Source organism: Otolemur garnettii, unplaced genomic scaffold (assembly GCF_000181295.1).
Source record: "Otolemur garnettii isolate 467f Iridium unplaced genomic scaffold, OtoGar3 scaffold00032, whole genome shotgun sequence".
In the NCBI taxonomy this organism is placed as follows: domain Eukaryota; kingdom Metazoa; phylum Chordata; class Mammalia; order Primates; family Galagidae; genus Otolemur; species Otolemur garnettii.
In genome coordinates, this window is record NW_003852427.1 from 4,235,219 (window position 1) to 4,260,791 (window position 25,573).

General features: G+C 41.0%; 2 protein-coding genes across 2 annotated transcripts in view; both read left to right on the forward strand.

Moving 5' to 3' along the window:
- Window positions 1–3,730, forward strand: part of LOC100941133 (serotransferrin) — a 24,738-nt gene extending 21,008 nt beyond the window's left edge. The window contains exons 15-17 of the mRNA XM_012804962.2: window positions 138–322; window positions 1,728–1,917; window positions 3,534–3,730. Of these exons, the coding sequence (XP_012660416.2) occupies window positions 138–322; window positions 1,728–1,917; window positions 3,534–3,568 (410 nt within the window). The 3' untranslated portion in view covers window positions 3,569–3,730. The remainder of the gene's footprint in view (window positions 1–137; window positions 323–1,727; window positions 1,918–3,533) is intronic.
- Window positions 3,731–16,957: 13,227 nt separating this feature from the next.
- SRPRB (SRP receptor beta subunit) overlaps window positions 16,958–25,573 on the forward strand; it is a 13,559-nt gene continuing 4,943 nt past the window's right edge. The window contains exons 1-5 of the mRNA XM_003789403.2: window positions 16,958–17,194; window positions 17,709–17,803; window positions 18,569–18,646; window positions 21,320–21,402; window positions 25,097–25,233. Of these exons, the coding sequence (XP_003789451.1) occupies window positions 17,041–17,194; window positions 17,709–17,803; window positions 18,569–18,646; window positions 21,320–21,402; window positions 25,097–25,233 (547 nt within the window). The 5' untranslated portion in view covers window positions 16,958–17,040. The remainder of the gene's footprint in view (window positions 17,195–17,708; window positions 17,804–18,568; window positions 18,647–21,319; window positions 21,403–25,096; window positions 25,234–25,573) is intronic.

The window sequence follows — 25,573 nt, forward strand, 5'->3', positions numbered from 1 at the left end:
TAAGTCCAGCATGGGCACTTCTGCTGGCCAAAGAGCCCAGGTCCTCCACACACCAGTGAGTCAGTCACATACCCCCAGTGAGGACACCTTGGCCAATGTCGTCACTTGTGGCTGACCCACCTTCTTTCTCTTTCCAGGAAAAAATGCTGAGCCATGGGCTAAGGATCTGAAGGATAGTGAATTTGAGTTGCTGTGCCTTGATGGTACCAGGAAGTCTGTGGGGGAGGTTAAGAACTGCCACCTGGCCCGAGGCCCAAATCATGCCGTGGTCACCCGGAAAGATAAGGCAGCTTGCGTCCGTCAGACGTTACGTCACCAGGAGGTACAGACCCATCAGGCCTCCACCCTTTCTTCCTAGATGGGTGTGGATTATTTGGGAAAGTTCACAGCTAAGTGTGGTTCTGATTCCAGCATTTTCTCTCTGAAAACCAGAATTGGGACTAGAGTATCTGGGTTCAAATTTCAACTCAGTAGCTTCCTAGCTATGCCATCTTAGGTAAATTACTTAACCTCTCTGTGCTTCAGTTTCCTCATATATAAAATGGCAATAATAATAATTTATGTCCTTCTTAGTCAATATGAGAATTAAGTGAAGAAATGTACCCAAAAGCCATAGGAAAATTACTGATCTATAGAAAATGTGTGCCATCTATAGAAAATGTGCCATTATGGAACTGGACCTCCCAAGCCTGGCTCTGCTGGCTCTCTGTTCCAGCTCCGGCTCCCTGGAGATGAGTTCCTGCCTCATCCACATTTCCTCAGGACCAGGAGTCTGCCTTCTTGCTCTCCCTCACCTTGTTCAGGGTACTCTCACTTGCCCCATTTCTGTCCTTCATGAAAATGGAGAGGACTGACCCTGTTTCCCAGCATTCTTTGATCCAATGTCATGAAAAGTGGATTTCTGTATCTCTTGTCTAGCAGACTAAAAACTGTTCTCAACAGTCTGAAAAACCCAGGACCTCTACCCTTGGAGATCCTGAGGTGGGAATAACCACTTGAGGACTAGTCTTAATGGGGAGAGCGGCTGCCTGAGTATTCTAATCCTACAGGCTCCTCGACACATAAACATCACTTTCCTTTCAAGCATGGCTCCCCACCTGTTCATTTACCATTAGCTTTTTCTTTTTAGGCACGTTCTTTTTAGCATGTCTTTTAAGGCACGTGATGACAATAATGAGCATTTAACGAACAATTTCCTAATTGCTATATGGGAAGTAAAACTTTTCCCAATTACCCTTTCACTTATAACCTTAGATGGCCTGGAGAAGTAAAGTGGCTTGTCCAAGATAGAATTCAAAACGCAGTCAAGTGTGAACTTTTAACCACTATATCTCTACCACTCCTCTGGGAGGCCTCACATTTAATATCCTCTTTGACAATAACATCAGAAGGGATGCATTATTGTCCTCTTATTTCTAAGGGACATGAGGAATGAAGTGAAGAAAAGAGATAGATCAGAGAAGGTGGGAGTGGACAAGTGGGTGGGAGGGATTTCTCAGAGGAAGGTGGGACCAGGGATCCTACAGAAGATTTGAGGCTGTCCTGAAAGCACGGAGTAGGAGCCCTGAGTGGGTGAACAGCAGGCGAGAAAGGTGGAAAATTCCTGGCATACTCTGTAGCTTCCTTTTTCCCCCAGAGCCAGTTCAGAGCTTTCACCCTCATCTGACCCACCTGTTGCCCCAGCTGCTCCAGGCACAGGTCCTCATGCACTTTCTGTCCATCAACAGGGCGAGTTTGGATATTTTTCACCTGACTGCTCAAAGAAGTTCTGTATGTTCCAGTCTGATACTAAGGACCTTCTGTTCAAAGATAACACTAGATGTTTGGCCCAAATTCAAGATGGTGTCAAGTATGACAAATACTTAGGAGAAGAATATGTTAAGGCCGTTGGTAACCTAAGAAAATGCTCAACCTCACGTGAGTAGGGGAAGGGCTACTCACTTTTAGGGGAAGTGGCAGGCCAAACGTAGGGGTGGCTTCTGGGGTGGTGGGTACAAAAGGAGAAGGAGACTGTGGGCTTCAGGACATGACCACATGGCAAGATGAAATGGAGAGAGAAGCCCGAAGCCCCCTGTGTGATAGGCTGGTGTGGGCAGATGGTAAGGGAGATGCAGGCTCAGGCACGAAGGCAGCGAACTTATTAGACACAGAGAATTCCATATTATTCCCAAGAAAATGAAGAGATTTAGGTGCACATGTTCACCACTCTATAGCAAACTTCTTGTTAGGGTTGTTTGGTCTAATATGGCAGCCACCAGCAAGGTGTGGCTATTTGAATTTAAATTAATTAAGATTAAACTAAACTAAAAATTTATTTCCTTAGTCTTATTTAACCACATTTCAAGTGCTCAACAGCCACATGAGCCTCCATATTGATCAGGAAAGAGAATGTTTCCATAACCACAAAAAGTTCTTTCAGAAAGCGCTGTTCTAAAAAGCTTCGACAGTGATTAGCTCTGTAAATGATAAAGTTGGCAGGCATACTACTCATCTGGAACACCAGTTTCTAAGCATTGAAATAATAAAACACACCTCTGCAGAATAAGCATGTCAGTCATAACTTGAAAACATTTGGAAGACATGAGGGAATCATACCTGCTGTCAGAAGGTTAATCTTCAGCAGCAGTGTGTGGATAAGTGCATCGTGGTCCTTATGAAAAATGCACATTCCAGGTGCGGAGATACTGATTCAGCAAGTCTGTCCTAGGTCAGGTATCTGCATTCCAAAAGTTACCCCCAGCTCAGTACCTGTAGCTCAGTGATTACGGTGCCAGCCACATACACTGGGGCTGGTGGGTTTGAACCTGGCCAGAATCTGCTGAACAACAATGACAGCTACAACAACAACAACAAAAATAGCCAGGTGTGTGGCAGGCGCCTGCAGTCCTAGCTACTTGGGAGGCTGAGGCTAGAGAATCACTTAAGCCCAAGGGTTCGAGTTTGCTGTGAGCTGTGACGCATAGTACTCTATCCAGGGTGACACACTGAGACTCTTGTCTCAAAAAAAAAAAAAAAAAAAAAACCAACTAAAAATTACCCCCATGTAATTCTGATGTAAGCATTGGAATTACATGGGGATAATTTTTCGTGAGAACCAAGTTGATATTTACCTAACCTGTGTCCTCCATAAAGGGAGCCAATCTGGCTCTGCTGGTCTCTGCTCCATCCCTAGCCACCCCCACCCCCAAACTGACACATTCCAGGTGCTTTTTCTATGTCAGTTCCTCACCTCTTAAAGAGGTGGGCAACCTTCCTTCAGCCAGTTGAACTCAGGTGGTGAGCCCCGTCAGTAAGAGACTAGGTAGGGCAGGGAATTGGTTACAGCCTTGGTGTGGGTAACTCCCAGGATAGGCACAGGGGCTGTGCAGGCAAATGGAGAAGGACACTGGGAGAACAGCCCCACCCCACATCACAGACGAGCAGGTCAGCAGGTCCCAGCACCTTTGAATTGTGCTTAACTTTCTTTCATTTCACAGTTCATAAATAAAAATAGGAAGACTCTGAATGTCCTATCTCTCTGCTCTGCTCCACAGAACTCCTGCAAGCCTGCACTTTCCACAGAGTTTAACATCCAAGACATGGGGCTGCTATCCAGGTGAAGATGGGAGCTCCTGTGACCCAAAGGATTTCCCTGGCCTTGCTATCCTGAGTGGTTTGTGCTAACCATGTCTGTCTTCATAGCTGTGTTACCTAATGCACAGGTCGCAAATAAAAATTAATATTGATTTTATATTTCAAAAGCTCCATTCTTTCTTAAATGTTTCCAACAGAAGGGTTTCTTTATATTGTCTACCCATGCAGCTGAGCCCTTCTGTGCTCAAGATTCATCTGGTCTTTCCCCACAGCTTTGTGTACTGCCATAGCTATACCTCCTGAGTACACAGTTCCAGGATGAATCTTTTCTAAAAGGGTCTATGTGGCCCTTTTTATGACAGAATCAAATATGTGTGTGTGTGTGTGTGTGTTTGTGTGTGTGTGTGAGGAAGGAAGATGTAGACTGAATTAAAGAGATCAAGGGCTCAAATGAGCACAGAAAGACTACAGAAGACTCAGCTTAATGTGAAATTTTTAATGAAATCCACCAGACACAGCAGAGGTCCTGATTCTAACTGGTTGGAAAAAGTGAAACCATGAAACACCTTTTGCTAAAATCAGCCCTTGAGCCTGATGCATTTCTGTCCTGTCTCATCCCCTTCTCAGCCCAGATTCCTGTAAGGTAGAGCTTACTTTTCCACTTATTACTGCCTAAATGCACACAATTTAGTCTTCTACTCCACTCTCTTCCCTAAAGCTACCCTTGCAAAAGTCACCACCCACCTGCCAACTGTTAAGCCAATTCAGTTCATTCCTGAGCCTGTTTCCTGCACTTGATATAACTGACCACCTTCTATTCCTTGGAACTCTTTCCCTCAGCTTCTCTGTCGTGGCAGTTCTCTGCTTTGAATCCTACCTCTCTCTTTTCTTTTGCAGTCTTCACGATGCGCTCATCCTACCATCCTGGAAACCTTAGGAAAATCTTCTGGGAGATCTCTCTCTCTGTCTCTTAAGAGACAGAACCTCACTGTGTTGCCCAGGCTGAAGTGCAGTTGCATGATCATAGCTCATTATAACCTGGAATTCCTAGGCTCAAACAATTCTACCTCAGCCTCCTGAGTAATTAGGACACAGATACGTGCCACTATGCCTGTCCAGTTATTTATTTTTTGTAGAGATGCAGTCTTGCTTATGTTGCCCAGGCTAGTCTCAAACACTGGCCTCAAGAGAGCCTCATGTCTTAGCTTCCCAAAGTGCTGGGTCACAGGGTGAGCCACTGCACCTGGCTGCGTTCTCTTCTTGATCAGTGCACTTCTCACTTTGCAGGCCTCCTCCAGCAATGCTAATGACTCCTGGGCCTCTCTAGCCACAGTTGAAACCCCAGCCTCCAGCACCCCCACACTGACACATCCTACTACCTGCGGCTCTATACTATAGAGCAGCGTTTTTCAACCTCTTATCTCACAGCACACTCGGACCTGTAATTAAACTTCTGCAGCACACTTAAATTCTGTTGATCAAAAAAAAAGAGTAAAAAAAAGAATACTTACTGTGCTTTGAACTTCTTTTGAAAATAATTTAATTAATAATCTTTATAAATTTTTGCAAAACACCTAAGGTCCTCTTGTGGCACACTGGTTGAAAATCACTGCTATAGACTCTTACAGCAATCAGAACCCCCAAAATTCAAAAACTGAGCGATCAGCCTTCCCTTCTCTCTCTTGCTTCCCTAAACAGTACATATTCCACATCAGCCAAAGACATGATCGTCTAGCCAGTTACCAGGGCCATAAACGAAGGTATCAAATCTCAACTCAGTTTTTCCTCACTCCCCACCCAGCATTACCAAGTTCTATCAATTCTGCCTCTAAATTACTGTTAAAACATAAACACAGAAAGAAACAAACAATCACTCTCCAGCTGGCCCCTTACTTTTCCTAACTCCTACCACGGCCTTGATTTACACTGAGATGCAGAACTGTAGATGAGGAGTTTCTGAACACAACATTCCACACCCCTCTTAGCTTTCTAGGAACCAAGGAAATAGGGCAGTGGGTCCACTTTGCAGTCCAGACCGGATGGGGCCTTTTTAAACACAGCCCTCCTTTGCTCTGAGCCTATTGAGATTCTTCATTATTAATATTCCCCTAAACTCTTCCTTTATCTAAATTCTATGATAACTTCCTATTGTTCTTTGTTGGATAAGCTATCTCCATGATTCTTCTGGGATGTGGTCTGTCTCATTGCAATGGTCTATAAACCTAATGTTGTTATTTTTCAGGTATGGGCCTGGAAATCTTAGGCAATAGGGCTAGAACAATAATAATCAACATCCATTTTTAATTATTAAATTAAATAGTAAAATACGGCCTCAAGGTGGCTCACACCTGTAATCCCAGCACTCTGGGAGGCCAAGGTGAGTGGGTTTGCCTGAGCTCATGGGTTCTAGACCAGCCTGAGCAAGAGTGAGATCCTATCTCTAAAAATAGCCGGGCGTTGTAGTGGGCACCAATAGTCTCAGCTACTCGGGAGGCTGAGGCAAGAGAATTGTTTGAGCCCAAGAGTTTGAGGTTGCTGTGAACTATGATGCCTGGGCACTCTATCAAGGACAACAAAGTGAGACTCTGTCTCAAAAAGAAAAAAAAAATTAATTAGTAAAATAGGACAGACCAGTGTTACTAGGCCATAATTTTATATGCATAAAAATGAAAGCTAATATTATACGGTCAAGAAATAGAAGCATTCCCACTAAAGTTAGGAACATGAAAAAAGTATTGATTATAACTAATCTTATTTCACAGTGTTTTAGGGCTTGTGGCCAACCCAGTTACATAAGACATAATTTTTAAAACACCAAAATTACTATTATTTGTAATTGATAAGTATATACGTAGAATATCCATGAGGACCAAATAACAAAGTATTAAAAGTAGTAAAATAAAATTCAATAAAGTGAAAAGATTAAAATATAAAACAACTTTATACAAATAATTGTGAGTCAGAACAATAATAATTAGTAAGAATAAATGAAAGGTATCATTTAGTAAACTAATAAGAGCTACATTTTAAAAAATATTTAAACCACATAGCAAAGTAAAAATAATGTTAAAAAGACATATTATCTTGGATAGGAAGACTTAATATTGTAAAGATCTCAATGTTCCCTAAATTGATCAATATATAATTTTCTTAACTTGACAAAATGATATTAATGCTCAAGAAAAAGATAAAATTAAGCGAGACAAATAAGAATTCTGAGAAAAAAGTAATGAGGGTACACCAGCTCTTCCAGCTAGCAAAACTCCTGGATAGTGGCCCTAGCAATAATTTCTTAGATAACACACCAAAAACTCAGGCCACAAAAGCAAAAATAAAGTAATAGAACTATATCAAGGTAAAAAACTTCTGCACATCAAAGAAAACAATAAAAAAAAAAAAGAAATAGCAGCCCATGGATTGGGAAAAAAATATTTACAAAGCACATATCTGATAAGATATGTAAAATTCATAAACAACTCAGATAACTCCATAGCAGAAAAACAAGCAACCCGACTAAAAAAAAAAGACAAAAGACCTGAATAGACAGACATTTCTCTAAAGAAGAAAAATGGCCAACAACTATATGAAAAGGTGCTCACCATCATTAATCAACAGGGAACTACAAATCAAAACCACCTCACACCCATTAGGATGACCATTATTAAAAAGCCAAAAGATACAGTATATGGCACCCCTCTTGGGGGCGGAACACTATAATAAGAGGGATTTTATCTAACAAATGCAATCAGTGTAACCTTTCTTTGTACCCTTAATGAATCCCAAACAATAAAAAAAAAAAAGTCAAAAGATAACACTTGTTAGGAAGGAGGGAGGGCATGCCAACAGTACGCTGTTGGTAGGAATGTAGATGGGTACAGCCATCTCAGCAGAAAGTAAAAATTACTACCACCTGACCCAGAAATTCCTCTTCAGGGCACACAAGTCACAAACTCTTCCTAGAAAAAGTGCTCTATACCTCACTGCTGACTATAACTACAGTCACCTTCAAAGTACTCTGACTCCCCTTGGGAAGCTATGCACTGATGCCAGAGCCTAGTCCATCCACCCTTCAAAACAATCTTGGAACTCTTTTTCTGGAATGACCATCAGAGCTGTCATCATATGAGGTATGACAATTAAGTTCACGAACTTGCTACTGAGTGCTTATGTGGGCAGCACTGTGCAAACAACTCAGTAAGGTTTCATAACTTCACTATAGTAGTGTCTCATGGCTGGGTTCATTGTAATGTGTGGTGATGTCTTGCTGAGTGGTATTCATTATTGTTGCATGTTTTTGTGTGCCATACAATGACAGCTCCGATGGTCATTCCAGAAAGAGTTCCAAAACTGCTTTGAAGGGTGGACAAGGCACTGGCCTCTGCATAGCTTCCCAAGAGGAGTACTTTAGAGATGACTGTAGTGATATTCAGCAATGAGATATGTAGCACTTTTTCTAGGAGGTTTGTGAACTTGTCAGACAGCGTATACTCAAAGGAAATGAGATTGCCACCTTGTAAAGATACACTCCCATGAATGTGTGCTCTCATGTCCATTGCAGCATTATTTGCAATAGCCAAGATAAGGAAACAAACTAAGTATTTGTCAAAGAAATAATGGATAAAGAAACTATAGGGTGTGTGTGTGTGTGTGTGTGTGTGTGTGACATCATGGAATATTACTCAGCCCTAAAAAACAATAAGATCTTGCCATTTGCAACAATGTGGATGAACCATGGACATTAAGCTAAATGAAATAGGCCAGATGCAGAAAGAAAAATATTGCATGGAAAACATATGTGGTATCTAAAAACAATTTCAAACACAAGTAGGAGGAGGGGGTAAGGAATGGGGAGATCTAGGTCAGAGGATACAAAGTAGAAGATAGAAGATAGAGGTTGAACAAGTCTAGAGATCTAACCTATAATATGAAGAAGACCGTATAAATAAAACTGTACTGTATTTGGGACTCATGCTAAATGAGCGGATTTTAGCTGCTTTTGCCACAAAAACAAAAAAGAATGGGTAACTTTGTGTGATGATGGAATGTTAGCTTGTTTCACTATAGTAACCTTTTTACTATTTATATGTATTCCATAACATCATATTGTATACCTTAAATATACACAACACAACTTATTTTTAAAAATAGAGTTAAATGTACAACGATAAATTTGAAAGGGTAGTCACATGGAAATAATGAAGCATAATAAAAATTTTAGATGTTCAGTGTAAGTGAGAGTTCAGTACATGATAAAGGTGACATTATAATCCGGAGGAAAAGATGGGCTACTCACTAAATTGTTTGGAAATAAAGTGACTAAAAATTTTGGAGCAGAAGAAAATCTCTTGGATCTCTAGCTCACTGCTTAAACTAAAAACCTCCAAACCTATCAAAGATCTAAATATAAAATTAAAACCACAAAACATCACTATCTTTTTATTTTGAGATAGAGTCTCACTTTGTCTCCCTTGGTAAAGTGCTGTGGCATCACAGCTCACAGCAACCTCCAACTCTTTTGGGCTTCAGTGATTCTCTTGCCTCAGCCTCCCGAGTAGCTGGGACTATAGGCACCTGCCACAATGCCCAGCTATTTTTTGTTGCAGTTGCCACTGCTAAAACATCATTATCTTAACATAGTATTTCTTATGTAATATTTGGAAAAGCTTTCTAACATTACAGAAACCTAACAGAAATTAAGGAAAATGTTGATAAATTTCAGATCATGCAAAATTTAAGGCTCTGTAAGACAAAAGTAGACAAATAAAATGGAAAAATATTTTTAGAAATAACAAAGGTTAAGGTACACTCAGAAATCAGTATAAAAAGATGAGCAAACTGATTTTAAAAGGCAAAAAATATTAGAAACAGTTACTAGATTACATACAAACTGCCAACACTTATCTAGAATACGAAATGACTTACTCATAATTAAAGAAATAGAATGCATGAGACCATGCTTTTTTCCTTTTTTTTAGATCTGCTAAAATATCAAAGCTGCTAACATCCTGAGATAGGGAAGGAATAGAGGAAACAGTTAATGTAACCTACTTTTGATGTGAATCCAGATGGGAGGAGTCTCTCTAGAGCAGTGTTTTTCAACCATTTTTATCTCAGGGCACACTTGAACCTATAAACTACCATGACACACTTAAATTATGTTGATCAAAAAAAAAGAGAGAGAGAAAGAGAGAGAAACAATATACTTACTGTGCTTTGAAATTCTTTCAAAAATAATTTAATTAATGATCTTTAAAAATCTTAGCACACCTAAGATCCTCTCACGGCACACGGAGCTGCGGCACAGTGGCTGAAAATCCCTGCTCTAGAGGGATGTCTGGCAAATCTATTATCCTTCACACGCACGTGTCCTTTATTCTTGATTGTACATCTAGAAATATATTCCGTGAAAGTGCCATCATAGAGGGTTTTTATAAGGGGAAAAAAAGTGAAAATATCCTAATTTCCATCATTGGGAGACTAACGTGATTTAGGATATATCCGAACACTAGGGTTCTCTGCAGCATGAACATAGAATGAAGTAGAGTGATATGAACTGCCAGGGAAAGACAGTTTGGTAAAACAATTCTCATAACAAAACAGATACATGATATGATCATCTATTTAATTAAATAAATCAGGAACATATAGGCTCATGTGAGTGTAAGGACAGTTACATCTAAGCAGTAGCTTTGGAAGGACTAAAAAAAATTGTCATTTAAATTTTGTACCTTTATTGGGTGGCACCTGTGGCTCAAAGGAGTAGGGCGCAGGCCCCATATGCTGGAGCTGGTGGGTTCAAACCCAGCCCTGGCCAAAAACTGCAAAAAAAAAAAAAAAAAAAAAATTGTACCTTTTTTACCATCTGATTTCTCAAAATAAGTATCTGTTAGTTCAATGATTTTTTTCAAGTGACTCCCAGGGAGAAGCTTCATGTGAAATAGCCTTCACATCTCCTAGTATTATGGAATTGTATATTTTAAGGTCTGAGGAAAGTGTGTGCAGATAACTCTCCAAAGGTGCAGTTCTGTTAATATCAGGAATGATTTAGAAGTAGAAGGAAAGACCCCTTACCTGTTCAACACAAGATGTTATCCTTGAATGTGAAGGCGAGAGTGCCACGGTTGGAGAAGCTTGAGATGGATGAACGGAAGTGGAGTTGACTATTCTGCTATAGAATACCGTGGTGGCTCTCCTTGTCCACATCAAGCAACACCAGCATGTGCATGTCCACATGCCAGTGAGCAGTGATCACAGGACACCTTTAGTAAAGCCAGGACAGCTGTGGCTGATGCCATCTTCCTCCTGTCTCCAAGGAAGAACTCAGATGTGTGGCACAGTGCATGATCAGATATAGACCACCCAGGGCTTGCAGGTGCTTCCTTCCCAGCTCAAGGCATCTCGAGAAGTGCAAGGTACACACTGTTAACCAGCAGTTCTGAAATTAAGCCAGGCCTTGCCTGTGCCTACACCTGAAAAGCAATGGGTACATTATTTAGTGTGTGGTGTGGGAGTTTCCAGAGTATCAGAGGCAACTGAAAAGGCTTAGATAAGGTGTAAACAAGGTGAGAGAATCAGTTCTGAAGTGGAGCACTTAGGACCTCTTGCATCTGACTTGCTTTCCTCCCCTTCTATTCTTTTTCTTTCTTTCTTTTAGACAGTGCCTCTCTATATTGCCTTCAGTAGAGTGCTATGGCGTCACAGCTCACAGCAACCTCAAACTCTTGGGCTTAAGTGATACTCTTGCCTCAGCCTCCCAAGTAGCTGAGACTACAGGCACCCACTGCAACACCCGGCTATTTTTTGTTGCAGTTGTCATTGTTTAGCTGGCAAGGGCTGGGTTTGAACTCGCCAGCCACAGTGGATGTGGCTTCTTTTTTTTTAAAGACAGGAAGGAGCTGCCTGAGATGCCTGTCCAGATGTCTGTGGAAAAAGTGTAATAGGTGGATGAGGGGGACTGATCCCCCTAGTGAGTACTGGACTAAGGATGTTGAATGGTGTTGGAGAAAATCCTGTTTAAATACAGCCCTTTAATCAGCATGTCCCACTCTTTGAGAAGCTAAAATTAGAAATAAAATTTTTTAGGCTAGGGTCACTGAGAGAGAGCAGCTATGAACCTATTTTTTATTATTACTATTTTCCTTGCTGTGCCTTTAAATAGTAGTGGTAGTGGCAAAAATAAAAAAAGATAAAAGAGCTGGGGAAGAAGGAAGACACAGAGGAGAGCGGGGAGGAAGCAAGAGCTGCAGGAAGCTCCAAGGTCATAAATCGAATCAGGTATACAGCTACAGCCCAGGTGGCAGCAACCAATCAAAAGTTCACACACTATCATTCCAGCTAAGACCCTAACCACGGAAAGGCAATTAGCCTATTGGAACCCCAAGACCTCCCTAGTGACCAATGAGTGACCAGACACTAGCTTCTTCTTCAGCTATCTTCTTCAGCATTTTGTTGCAACCCATAGTACCTTGCGAGAAAGTGTATAAAAGTTTCCCTGGCCTTTGTTTAGGGGCCACTCCCCACTGTTCTGCTTTTCTCTTGGGAGTAACCCAGGCATATGCTTGATAAGAATAAACTTCTTACTCCTCCATGTGTGAGACTAGACTCTCAGTGGTAATAATTTTGGCCCTAACAGTGACACATGTCCTCAGTATACCTAATAAGGCAAGGATTTGAAAAAGGAGGATGTCAGACACAGGAGCTTGGGGCCCTGCAGTGAACACAGCAGGCCTGGGACCATGCATTCAACAATTTACTAATGCCTCCTATGAGCCAGACATTGTCCCAGGGATGGGAAATACAGCAGCATATACTATAATCTCTATAATTTGTTTATTTTTATTTATCTCTTTTATTCATATTGCCTTCCCATCAGTTTATATGTACACAGAAATGTCTGAAATAATTTCATCAGATATTGTAGCTGGCTTTCCATTTTGTGGCTTTCATTATTGCTTGAGTTTTTAATATAGTAAGCGTGTATCATTTTAATTGTTTAAAACATTTTTTTATGGAAACAGATATGAAGAGATAAGCTAGAGAAGGGAAATCCCATGATTAGCGTGCTCAGGTCTGAGATGTGTTTCCTCGTGCACTGGAGTTATGGGGGGAGCAGACGGAAGAATGTGTCCATGAATGGGACAGTTCAGTTTATGGAAGATACAGGAAAATTGCCTGAATATGTTAGTTTCATTGTGACTTTCCATCTGTATTGGAATCAAGAGCAAAACACTTTTAGTCCATATCTACAAGTCCTTTCTCTACATTTGTCCTCACAGAGCTCCTGGTGGAGATTCATTAGCGCAGGGAAGCAGCCAGTCCTATCTCCTCCTGCTGTCATTCCTGAGAATGGTGGTCTCACCTTCTCACTTGAGTATGGAAGCTCACAGCAACCTCAGAAAAACCTCAGAAAAAAAGCCTGAGCAACCTCAGAAAAAAAGCCTGTGTCATTTTAAGCCCTCTGTCTTCCTTCCCCAGCTTCTCCCCCTGGCAGCCCTCTTTCATTCACGTATGAATAGCCATAGACAGTTAGGACAGTTAGGGTCAGAGTCCTCTATGCCTGGCCCTTTCTTCTTCCCTTTAGTTCCTAACAGGGAGGTCTAATGGTAGACTCCAAACAGTGATTTTGCTAAGGAGGAATCAATGGTTATTATAAAGGGGTATGAGCTGTGTGTGTGTGTGTGTGTGTGTGTGTGTACATGCGTGTGTGCGCACAGTGGGTGGTGGATACACAGCAGGGGTTAGAGACATGAGAAGGAAAGGAAAAGGAATGTGGCAAAATTGCTGCCAGTTCTAATATTTTCAATTGGTTGGTTTACTTACTTAAACTTCACATCCTAAACATCCTTGATTTGGAGTTCTTATCGCCTACCTTTATCAATATAAAGCCTCATGGTGATGCCTGTGGCTCAAAAGGGTAGGGCGCCAGCCCCATATGCTGGAGGTGGTGGGTTCAAACCCAGCCCCAGCCAAAAAAAAAAAAAAGTGTGTGTGTATATATATATATATAATGCCTCAAAAATGAATTTCTTAGGCTAGGGTGACACATGTCCTCGGTATACCTAATAAGACAATTTCTGCCATGTCTGGTGTCAACTCCCGATTTTGCCCCTTAAATGCATCCTTGGGGGAAATTACTCAACTTCTGCCTCACTTTCCCCTCTACAAAGTTGGAATAATGAGTCATTGTAAGGATTAAACAAATTAATGCACTAAAAGTGTTTAGAACAATGCCTGGCACCAGGAAATGCTCATTAACATCAAACATTTTTCTCATTCCCTACTGTCTTTGCCATCCACTAAGTCTTGAGTCCGTTCTCACGCTCTGTCCACCCACTCGCCTCCAGCTTATCCTCTTGAGCCCATGCTCATTTAAAGCCTCATCATAGGAGCTACCTGGTTACAAAAAATACTACTGAACCCTTCCCGGACATGTCTGTTTTACCCCTAAGTCACTGACTCTCCTTCCTTCATAGGTTTCTTTGTGAGTTCCTCTTTCCACTCATTCTTCATGCTCTCCATGATTTTGATGACCACTTGTTTGCTCTTAACTTCCAATTGAAAATCTATTAGTGGAACTTTACATTTGTTTACTCTGTCACCTGCTTGATGTTAAGCTTTTAAATTTCTCAAAAGCACCCTCAACATATAAGAAGGAGAGGCAATTTTCATTCTGGCTACCCATTCCCATTGGGTGCACAGCACCAAACCCCCTTCCATTGAGGTCCCCAATCCACTTAATGGCACTGTCATCTTACTAGTCACCCATACCAAATGCCTATGATGCAGCCTTGATAACACTACTTCTTAATTCACCATGTTCAACTAATCACAATCTGTACATTTCAACTTCTAGATATTGCTCTAACTTGTGCCCTCTGTCCCATGGCTACTTTTGTTGGAGGACTGGCTAATCAAAACCAATAGACTCTCACCAAAGATTGCAGGGGAAGGAATTTTATTTGCCCGATGGGGAAACTCAGCAGGCCATCAGCCTTAAAGCACTGAGCCCCACCAGACCCTCCCACAAAGCCCTTTTATACAATTTTAGCTCAGTTACCATTACAGAGTTATAGCTACAGATGTTGGGCTATGGGAAAAATTTTTAGCTAGCAGGCAAAAATCATAAAGAATTAATGAATATATTTCTTAAGAAACCAGAATGCTGTTTCATAGTATCTTTCAAGGTTACTTTTGCTTGGTGTTTCTTATAAAGTTCTTTCTTATCTTTGGAGGTTGGGTTCTTCTACGCTGTCTGCTGCATTCTCAGTACCACTAGGATGTGCAAAATCTGTTTCTCCTTCCTCACCTTTGTCACTGTATTATAACTTGAGCATCTTTTACCTAAATACTACAAAGAGATCCCTCTGGTATCACCACCGATAGTCTTTTCTTTCTCAAGACTGGTTCTCCACATTGCCAATAACCTATGATACCTGCGATTGAAACTTTTTTTTTTTTTGAGACAGAGTTTCATTTTGTCACCCTCGGTAGAGTGCTGTGGCATCACAGCTTACAGCAACCTCCAGCTTTTGGGCTTAGGCGATTTTCTTGCCGCATCCTCCTGAGCAGCTGGGACTACAGGCGCCCGCCACAACGCCTGGCTATTTTTTGTTGCAGTTTGGCTGGGGCTGGGTTCAAACCCGCCACCCTCAGCATATGGGGCCGGCGCCCTACTCACTGAGCCACAGGCGCTACCTGCGATTGAAACTTTTTACTGCATTCTGGATAAACTCTAAGTTTATCACCATAGCACACAAAATCCCTTCTGATCTAGTTTCCAGCTGTATATACTGCCAGTCCCATTTATATGACAGTTCTAACCAACTTTTATAGATTTTGTAATTGGTGATTTGACAGCCATTTATCACAAGGTCAGACTAGCAGCCAAAGTTGTTTACATTTTCCCTGTGCCTTAGCTTTTAGGGGAGTGCTTAAATTATATTCTGAACCCTCCAAACACAAACCCTAACAACTATATTTCACTTCCTGCTCAGTCAAAAATGTCTCTACCCAGCTATTCCCTGACACATTAGTAATAAAAGTTCCTCTCTCTTTTCCTGGTCCCTGTGTGGGGTGAGGTTTCATGTGGCCCTGTGTGGTGTCAACCTAAGTAACAAAACAATGCTTATTCAGGAATAGGCAATGGGAATACAAGCACCTTGTAAACTATGTCCACATAGAGGGAGAGGGGATAAAGGAAGGCAAAGGTTTATAAAGGAAAAATGAAGAGGATTACATAATTGTTTTTTAGATAATTTTCTTTGGCTACAATGATCAATAATAAGGGTGGTATCAGTCCAACGTTGGACGGGCAGTTGCTGGACAGATATCCTCGCAGAAGTATTTTTGTGTATAAAGTTGTGATGGACCATGTGCAACGCTGATCGTTTGTTATCAGGCATTTGTGGATGAGAACCGTGAAACACAAGCGACTCCATCTTGATTCTGACAACTTTCACAGTGGCAATGTGAAACTCTGAGTAATAAACTTCTTTCCATCTTTCAACGACATTGTTGTGGCCATGATGTTACTCAGTCATATCTATAAATTAAATCATGTGTACATTTTTAAAACAATGAAACCTGTTTAATGACTGAACCCGCAAACTAGGACCCTTTTAGGCTGTCCACTTGAGACCATCAGAGATGTTTTATTTGGGCCACAAGGTTTTGAAGGAGGCTTTCAATTACCTGCAACAATTTTAAAAGTGAAAATTTCCCATAAAAATTCACCTTTATGGCTTCTCTTCAAAACTAGGAAGAACTGGCCACCCAGGTGTCACACCACCTACCTGGCTTGACAGGGTCTGGCCCCTTCCTGCGGGGATGACCACTGCAGTTTCCAGTAGTCACCAGCTGTCCGGGGCATTGGTTTTCCTGGTCGCTTCCTTTAACGCAGACATTGGAGTTTTCAGCCCTAGAGTAACAGTGTTGGTTGAATTACTCGTTTCCCGAGCACGTCAGTGGCTTTTACTCATTTTCCAGAGGCTAACAGTTCCAGTTTCTAGCTGCTGTTCCCTGAACTCATGATGGACATCGCGTCCCTTCGTGTATTCCGTATCCCACCGCGCGTACACCCCGCCACATTCAATCCTCATTCAATGTCTGTAGGAAGTTTGAGCTCACAAGTCTCTCTTCGCTTAGCGACTGACTGGAAATCCCCAGTGGAAACTTCGAGAGCCATTCATTTTACTGATTTCATCAGCTTTTTCAATAGCCACAAATAAGAAGGAGACGGCTGACACACCCACATTTTAAAGGATAAATGTAACCCTTGTCAAAGAACCAGTCTGTAGGAGCGCGGCGTACCAGAGAACTACAACTCCCGTCAGGCACTTGGGGAATCCACGGCCTAAAGGCGAGAGAACAGCTTAGGAACTACCACTCCCGTGAGGCTTCGCTCCCCGCGCCTGCGCAGAGCCCAGGGCCACGTCGCTTTTGCGGCGACAGCGACCACGCGCCTCACCCATGGCTTCCGCGGACTCTCGCCGAGTGGGGGATGGCAGTGGTGCCGGGGGCAACTTCCAGCCCTACCTAGACTCCTTTCGGCAGGAGCTGCAGCAGACAGACCCGACGCTATTGTCAGTAGTGGTGGCGGTTTTTGCGGTGCTGTTGACGCTGGGTGAGGAGGCGGCTGGTGGTTATGGCGGGTGCGGGGCCGACTGGAGTCTGTTTTGGCTGCACTTCTGCAGGCCGCGGACCCGGGGCTGAGGTAGCACGTTGGGGACGTCTAAAGAGCAAGATTCACCCCTTCTGCCATGCCACACTCTCGCTTGAAGCAGTGGCCGCAGCAGTGTGTTAAAGGAGCATCCCGGGCGGCCCCCGCAGTGACGTCCTGGTCCTTGGGGCACGCCCCTCTTGTGCCTGAGCGCGCGGTTTACCTCCTTCCACTACTCTCACTGCTGAGCTCACCATCTGTGAGCTTCCTGTGTATGAGTTGAGTGCGGGGAATTCGAAGGTAATAAGATAGCCCCTGAATCCACAGTAAGGAGTGCAGACGAAGAATAGCGACAGCTGTTAGTAGGTGGCACTCAGCGGGTCCCCGTTACAATAGTTACGGTTATGATAAAAATCATACCCACATATGCTGATTATCAAGGCGTAATTTTGGTTGCTGTTCTGTTTCTGTTCCACAGTGTTCTGGAAGCTCATCCGGAGCAGAAGGAGTAGTCAGAGAGCTGTTCTTCTTGTCGGTCTGTGTGACTCCGGGAAAACATTGCTCTTCGTCAGGGTAAAGCTTTGATTGACACCTCTGATAAATCTCTGTTAAACTTCATAGAGAATTTTATGGCATCCCAGTATTCTTGTCATTTCATGGTGAAAGGAACTGATGTTGGGACATTTGGGTGTTAATTCTTGACTTGGGAGTTACAAAAAGATTTTTGGAAAACCCATAGACTAGAATTAATTCTAGTTTCTATTTTTTTTTGCCCTTGCTAGATGATGAGACTTAACACATTTAAGGATTTTATATAACTAGTTTCATTCCAGAATCGCTGAAGACATAGAAGCCAGTAACCTATATACACATTCTAATTCCCTGGTTAACAAACCCTCTGAGAGCTTGTTGAAGACATTTTTGAAAAGGATAAGCCTTCTGTGACATAATGGGCTAGTTAGGCTTTTTTTCATGAGTATTTATTTTTTAATATCTTTAGGATTTTTAACTGTGTTTTACTGTAGCAAACAGGAGAAGTTTTCTGCTTTTTACTTGTCCTTTTGAAAGTATAAATTATGTCCCTTTCACTAAAGGACTGTAATCACAAATTGTTTTTAGTAGTTAAAAATGTTTACAAAACGTTGGTAAATTTGACCACTATCCTTTGAAAATAATGTTGCTTTTCCTTTTGAGGAGAGGGGAATGAAATTTATAATTAATTAGATTTTCCTCCAGGTTAAAAGAAATATGGCATTTTAAAGCTATTGTAAGATATTACTCAGTTTGGATCAAGTTTACTCTGACTCTCCCATCTTGTTTTTTTTTCTTTTTTAACAGTTGTTAACAGGCCTTTACAGAGACACTCAGACATCCATTACTGACAGCTCTGCTACATACAGAGTCAACAACAACAGGGTAAGATGTTTGTGGAATGTTGCAGTCTGACAGTCTTCTTTACTGTGGTGTCTCAGGGATATTTTTAGCAAGAAATAGTCTGAAGATGTCAGTGTATTTTTAGCTTATTTTTATGGAGGAACATACTCTACTTGACAGATTCTGCCCTTGACAATGCATGCTGCAGATGTAATCATGCCAGGTCTGCTTTATTGTGTCTCATGTACAATAATGTTGTATGTACAGAGCACATTTTATTCTTAGTTTTTGTTTCTGTGTCTTTTTTACAAATGTACTGCCTTTTCCTTTTATGTTTTCAATAGGTAATACGTGTACATGGAACAAAAATTCAAAACGTTAGGAAGGATATTTAGTGAAAAGTAACTTTTCCTTTACCTTCTAGGTGTTCCCTGCATAGACAAACACATTGATATATACTTCAGTTTTTATTCTTTCTAAACATTGTTCTGCCAATTATTTTTTTTCATTTAACAATATGACTGACACAGCCGATTGATTAATGAGGTGCTCTACCATACAGTCAAACTGTTATTTAATCAGAGCCGTATTAACAGAGGATTTTGTTTACTGTTACATTCTTTTGCTTTTACAAATAATGCTATGATGATATCTTAAACAGCGTATATGAGTGTATTTCAGAAATACCCAAAAAGAATCATGGGAAAGACTTTTTATATACCTGTGTAGCTCCAGAATGTGGACAGTGACTACAAGCCAATTATAATGCTTAGTAAGTTTTGATGAGTGAGTGGAGTGAGGGCTGGGTAGTGGGTTGGTGGGGTAGATGGATAGAAGGATGAATTAGAATTGTCGTCTTAGAGACTTTTTTCCCCTTCTTCTTGTGTTCCCTCTTTCCCTTCCTGGAGCCTCTAGAATTAAATATTGTAAATAAAGATAAAGGGACATCCTTTTAAATGTCTTAGAAATACCTTCATTTTTCAGTGATGATAGTCTTTCAGGCCTAAACATTTTTAAACTCCCATGGATTTAGATTTTTAAATTTCAGATTTGGAAGATCATTATTTTTTTGGGTACCTGTGCCAGATTATTTACATGGGGTATTCCAAAGTGTGCTTTGGACCGGGACCTACCAGTGTAGCTACTATTGGCCATCTGTGACTATTGAGCACCTGAACCGTGATTGCAGGCAGTCTCCAGGTTACAAACAAGATAGGCTCTGTAGGTTTGTTTCTGAGTATGTATGTTAGTTGAAACAGGTACATTTACCTATTACCTGTAGTAGCCTCTGTTCATAAGTGTGAATTGTATGTCAGTTGGATGTTTGTAACTTAGGGGCTTACTACAGTAGTCTCTGTTCATAAATGAGAATCGTACGTAAGTCAGATGTTTGTAACTTGGGGACTGCCTGTGGTCCAAATTGAGGCGTGCAGTAAGTGTGCAGTATATACTGGATCTTGAAAACTTAGTATGAAAAAAGAGTGTGAAGTAAACATTAAGGATTTCTTGTTTTTTTATTAGATGTTCAAAAATAATATTTTGGACATATTGGATTAAATAACATTAAAATTAATTTCACCTGTTTTTACTTTTTTAATATGTTACTAGAAAATTTAAAATTAATTGTGTGGCTTATATTTCTATTGAATACATAGAACATTCTTCTTATTTCTTCCATTTCTTATCTCCTTATGTTTAAATCTAGTCTCTCTAGATAGTAATGTACCTAGTACTCTATCTTCTGAATTGCTTATGGTACATGGTGCATGCTGCTTTTTGGAGCAGTAGGTCCCAACTTGGGGTCCCCAGAACATGAGGTCAAGAATAAAAGTTTGGAATGGTGAATAGGATTTATTAGGGTTGATAATGGGATTGCTTATTAGGGACACAACCATATCTACATTAAACATGAAGTCAGAGATGAACGCTTTTAATGTCAAATCGGACTTAATAGGGCACACAATAGGTTTCTTCAATAGGGGCTCAGGAGTTGGCACAAAGCCAGATGTGGTGGCTCACGCCTGTAATCCCAGTGGTTTAGGAGGCTGAGGTGGGAGGATTACTTGAGGCTAGGTTTGAGACCAGCCTGGGCAACATAATGAGACCCCCATCTCTTAAAAAAATGACATTTCTGGTAGACAAATATTTAAAAATTAAATCAAGGGTGGGAATGGTAAAAGTATGTCTTATTATAAAGATAGGCATACCCATAATAGTAACATGCTCCATGATAAATTGTAGGTTCTTGTATTACATTATTAGTTGGTGAGTACTTGGAACTATTCCTCATGTGTTTTTGTTTTTTTGCATTCATACTAATACATCTCTGAAGCCTCATATAGACCATGCTTCTCTGACACCTCTCCCAGACAGAGTCAGGTTTTTCATGTACTCTCAGAATGTTTATTAAAGTTGCAATTTTATATTTTTATATGTAATTTTGTGCTGTGTTCATTTTTCTCATAAATTGTGTTAGAGAAGGAACCATGTCTTTACTAGACTGTTATACGCCCAGAACTTTGACTGATGTTTTATGAGTAGAAGGTGCTCCTTGAACATTTGTTTGATGTATTAATTAATCACAGTTAACATTTGTTTGACTCATTAAGTAATTAGATGCTAGTCTGGTACCCAAAGTCTAGTACTAAAGGTTTATATTGTGAACATGGGAACTGGACTGAAACATTAATTTAATATTATTGCTGCTATCTGCAGGGCAACAGCCTGACCTTGATTGACCTCCCTGGCCATGAGAGCTTGAGGCTTCAGTTCTTAGAGCGATTTAAGTCTTCAGCGAGGTAAGTAGGAAGGAAGTGAAGTGGGCATGTGTGAAGTCTGAATGTTGAGGCCACAGAGACCAGTCTAATTTTTGTTCTGGTGATATTAGGGAGGCAGCATGGTATCCTGGAGTAGAAAGAGGGTAGACTTTGAGGTCAGCCAGTTCTGGATTTCAAGCCTTCCCACACTTGGGTGATGAGGATTATGTGAGATAAATGCTTAAAAAGTGTTTCACAGTATTTAGAAAATGTTAACTATTATTAGCATTGTTATTAAATTTTGCATTTACTCTAAATAACTATAATGGCATGTACAACTGAAAATCTGAAAAAATAATTTTAAAGCTGAGATGGATCCTAAAAGTTACTAAATCCAATATTATATATGTCTATATATCTATTCTTAAGTTACCTAAATTTGATGCTGCAAGAAATACAGAATAGTATTTTCATATTTCTTTTAGTATCTGCTTAAGTGATATTGACTCTTAAGTTCTTTCCTAAAATTCTTATGCTGGAGTTTCAGACATTGAAGATCTGAAGAGGAAAATCAGTGAGCCACGTTTCAGTGATTTGAAGACACATTATATTCTGAATTTGGAATACATCTTAACATTAATGCTGTTATAATAGTCTTTGAAATAATGTGTCTTTTAATTGATGGCATCTTAGGTTTTTTGTGATGGAATGAAGTTGATTATTTCTTTTTTGTTGAAGATGTCTAGACTGAGATTTTGTTATTGCTTCCTTACCCACAAGGTGGCAGTGATGAGCAATTTGTCACAGAAAAGAATACGGTTTTTTATTCCTCACATGATCGAGCCAAATCTGGAACTGATGAATTTTGCCATGATTGGGTATTTATTCCCAATTAAAAGTTTTCTTCATGGGTGGTGCCTGTGGCTCAGTGGGTAGGGTGCTGGCCCCATATACCGAGGGTGGCTCGTTCAAACCTGGCCCTGGCCAAACTGCAACAAAAAAATAGCCGGGCCTTGTGGCGGGCACCTGTAGTCCCAGCTACTCAGGAGGCTGAGGCAAGAGAATCACCTAAGCCCAGGAGTTGGAGGTTGTTGTGAGCTGTGTGACACCACAGCCCTCTACCAAGGGTGATAAAGTGAGACTGTCTCTACAAAAAAAAAAAAAAGTTTTTTTCCTTTTTTGTTATGAATTCTAAATATTTTGTAATTTGCAGTATAATTATGAATTTTACTGCAGTACAATTACAAAATTACAGCCACTGTGCCTGGCTAGTTTTTCCATTTTTAGTAGAGACAGGGTCCTGCTCTTCTCAGGCTCGTGTCAAACTCCTGAACTCAGCTATCCACCTGCTTCAGCCTTCCAAAGTGCCAGGATTATAGGTGTGAGCCATGCGCTCAGCCTACTTACTGTATTCTTCATTTCTAAAATACTTCGCCTTTTCAAATCAGCCTGTTTGTTTTTATACTATTTTATTTTTATTGTGGTTCTTAAAATTATTCTCCTTAATACTTTTGAACAGACTTATTTTATCGATTGCTTTATTATTTCTAGTTTAGGGATGCTGATTCTTCTTTTGGGGTGCCAGTTATTTTTCCTCATAATTATTTATTTTCTTTTTTGCATTATAACTTGATCTAGAGTCCTTTATCAAGGGAGATGTGTTGTTGATATTGTGGTTGGTGCTCTTTAGTACTTTAGGATAGGAAGGCCTTGTTCTACAAGGGGTTCGCATTTCCTACTCTTGGAGCCACAGGGGTGTAGGATAGAGCATAGGGTTAAAAGTGCTAGGCACTAGGGACAGAGTGATCTGGGCAAAATCCAAGCATCACTGCTGGCTATGCGTACTAAAAACAATTCTCACTAACACAGCACACTATCCCAACCCTAAGTCACATATGGACAGTGATAAGATTAAGGAAAGACAAAAGTGCAGTAAACAGAATGTGTTCAGAGGTCAATCATGCAGCTAAAGATAAACTGTGTACTTGTTTTTTAGCCTTTACTCTCTCTTTGAAGCTTTCTGCTGTGCTGTCTTTTCTCATGCCTGAGACTTCAATAAAAGCCAGTGAGGAACATTGTCTCTCCTTGCAGAGTACTTACTGGTGTTGGCATCCTGGGTCCCTCAGTTTAATGTAAATGGACTGAGTAGGTGTTATTTCAGTGAGTCTGACCCAGTTTTTATGTAAACTTTTCTGCTTGGGAATCTTATAGTTGAAGAGAGAATAAATGCATACTTTATGTCTTTGTGAAGCCCTGGGGGCCTGGTATTTCTGTTTCTTGTAGGATTATTTTCTATCCTCTGACCTCCATTAGACTGCTTTTAAGTTCTAGGCTTTATGCAGGGTGTGCATTTCCAGCTCCCCATCTGCGTGTTGGTCATTGAATGTCCCACCTGGGCATTCAATTCCTTGCCCCTCCGGCCTGTTGTCTGCACTTGCCCTGGATCGCTGTGCTTTACCTGTGTTTTTGTCACATGAGGATTCTCACTACTGCTGCCTTAGGTCAGGCCCTATCTGGTCACTCAGCTTGTAGGTCAGTTGCCCTAAGATTTCTCTGTCTTCCACATAAACACTGATATTCTTTGCAAGATAGAAAATCATTATCTCCACAGATCAGTGTCTCCTGTTCTCCTGTGACTTGGTTTTCCCCCATCTCCCTGTGTACCAGCTTAGCTTGATTTCTCCAGGAAATGGGTTTCACTTATTTGTGCCTTGAACTACAGGCTCAGTATCCCTTGTCTGAAATAATTGGGACCAGAAGTATTTTGAATTTTGGATTAGGAATACTCAATCTGTACTTCCCAGACCGTCTGTGCCCCAATTTACTGTTTTGTTTTGTTTTGTTTGAGATAGAGTCTCACTTTGTCGCCCTTGGAGGAGTGCTGTAGCATCATAGCTCACAGCAACCTCAGACTCCAGGAATCCAGCAATTCTCTTGCCTCAGCCTCCTGAGTAGCTGGGATTACAGGTGCTCACCACAACACCTGGCTATTTTTAGAGACAAGGTCTCACTCTAGCTCAGGCTGGTCTAGTCTGCTTCAGCCTCCCAGAGTGCTGGGATTACACGTGTGAGCCTGGCCTCAATTTTTTGTCTAAAATTCAACTCAGTTGTTGCATCCTCTGTTAAGTCTTTTTGACCTGTTCTCATTTAAATGATCTTCCACTTTATTCCTGTGTGCATAGATCTGTCTTGCCTGGCACTTACCATATGGTTCGCTATATGATATTTCTTGGTTTTGAGAGCAGGTTATCATTTCTTTCTGTCTTTTCAGCTTTCATCTTTGATACATAGTAGTACTCTATAGTTCTTTGGGGTTTTTTGTTTTGTTTTTTTCTTGAGATACCGGCTCACTCTGTCACCCTGGGTAGAGTGCCATAGTGTCATAGCTCACAGCAACCTCAATCTCCCGGGCTCAAACAATCTTCTTGGCTCAGTTTTTCTATTTTTAGTAGAGATGGGGTCTTGCTCTTGCTCAGGCTGATCTGGGACTCTTGAGCTCAAGCAATCTACCTGCCTTGGCCTCCCAGAGTGCTAGGATTATGGGTGTGAGCCACTGTGCCTGGCAATAGTTGTTTGTTAAATGAGGATTTGTGTTGTGTGATAAGATGTGTACAGGCCTGCATGTTGAGTGGTAGTCACCAGAATTAAATCTGAAGAAATTGAAGAGATGATTTTTCAAGGCAACGATGTACTATTCCACATTCATGTGCCTGTTTTTCTTTTCTTTTTCTTTCAGGGCTGTTGTGTTTGTTGTGGATAGTGCAGCATTCCAACGAGAGGTGAAAGATGTGGCTGAGTTTCTGTTTCAAGTCCTTATTGACAGTATGGGTCTGAAGAATACACCATCATTCTTAATAGCCTGCAATAAGCAAGGTGCCATCATGTTTCCAGGCAATAATAACTGAGATTTGGGGAGAGGTGGTTACTACTAAGAATTAGTTTAATTATCTACAGTTGTCATTAGAGACAATTGCTGTAATGAACTATAAAATGAAGGATTTAAAATCTTAAAATTTATTTGTACTCCTACTTTTCACCAGTCTTCTTACCAGAAGACTAAAGAATGACAACCGAGCAATGCTTACCAATTTTTCTTTAATACAGTGTTTTTTTTAAATAGCCGGGCGTTGTGGCGGGCGCCTGTAGTCCCAGCTACTTGGGAGGCTGAGGCAGGAGACTCGCTTGAGCCCAGGAGTTGGAGGTTGCTGTGAGC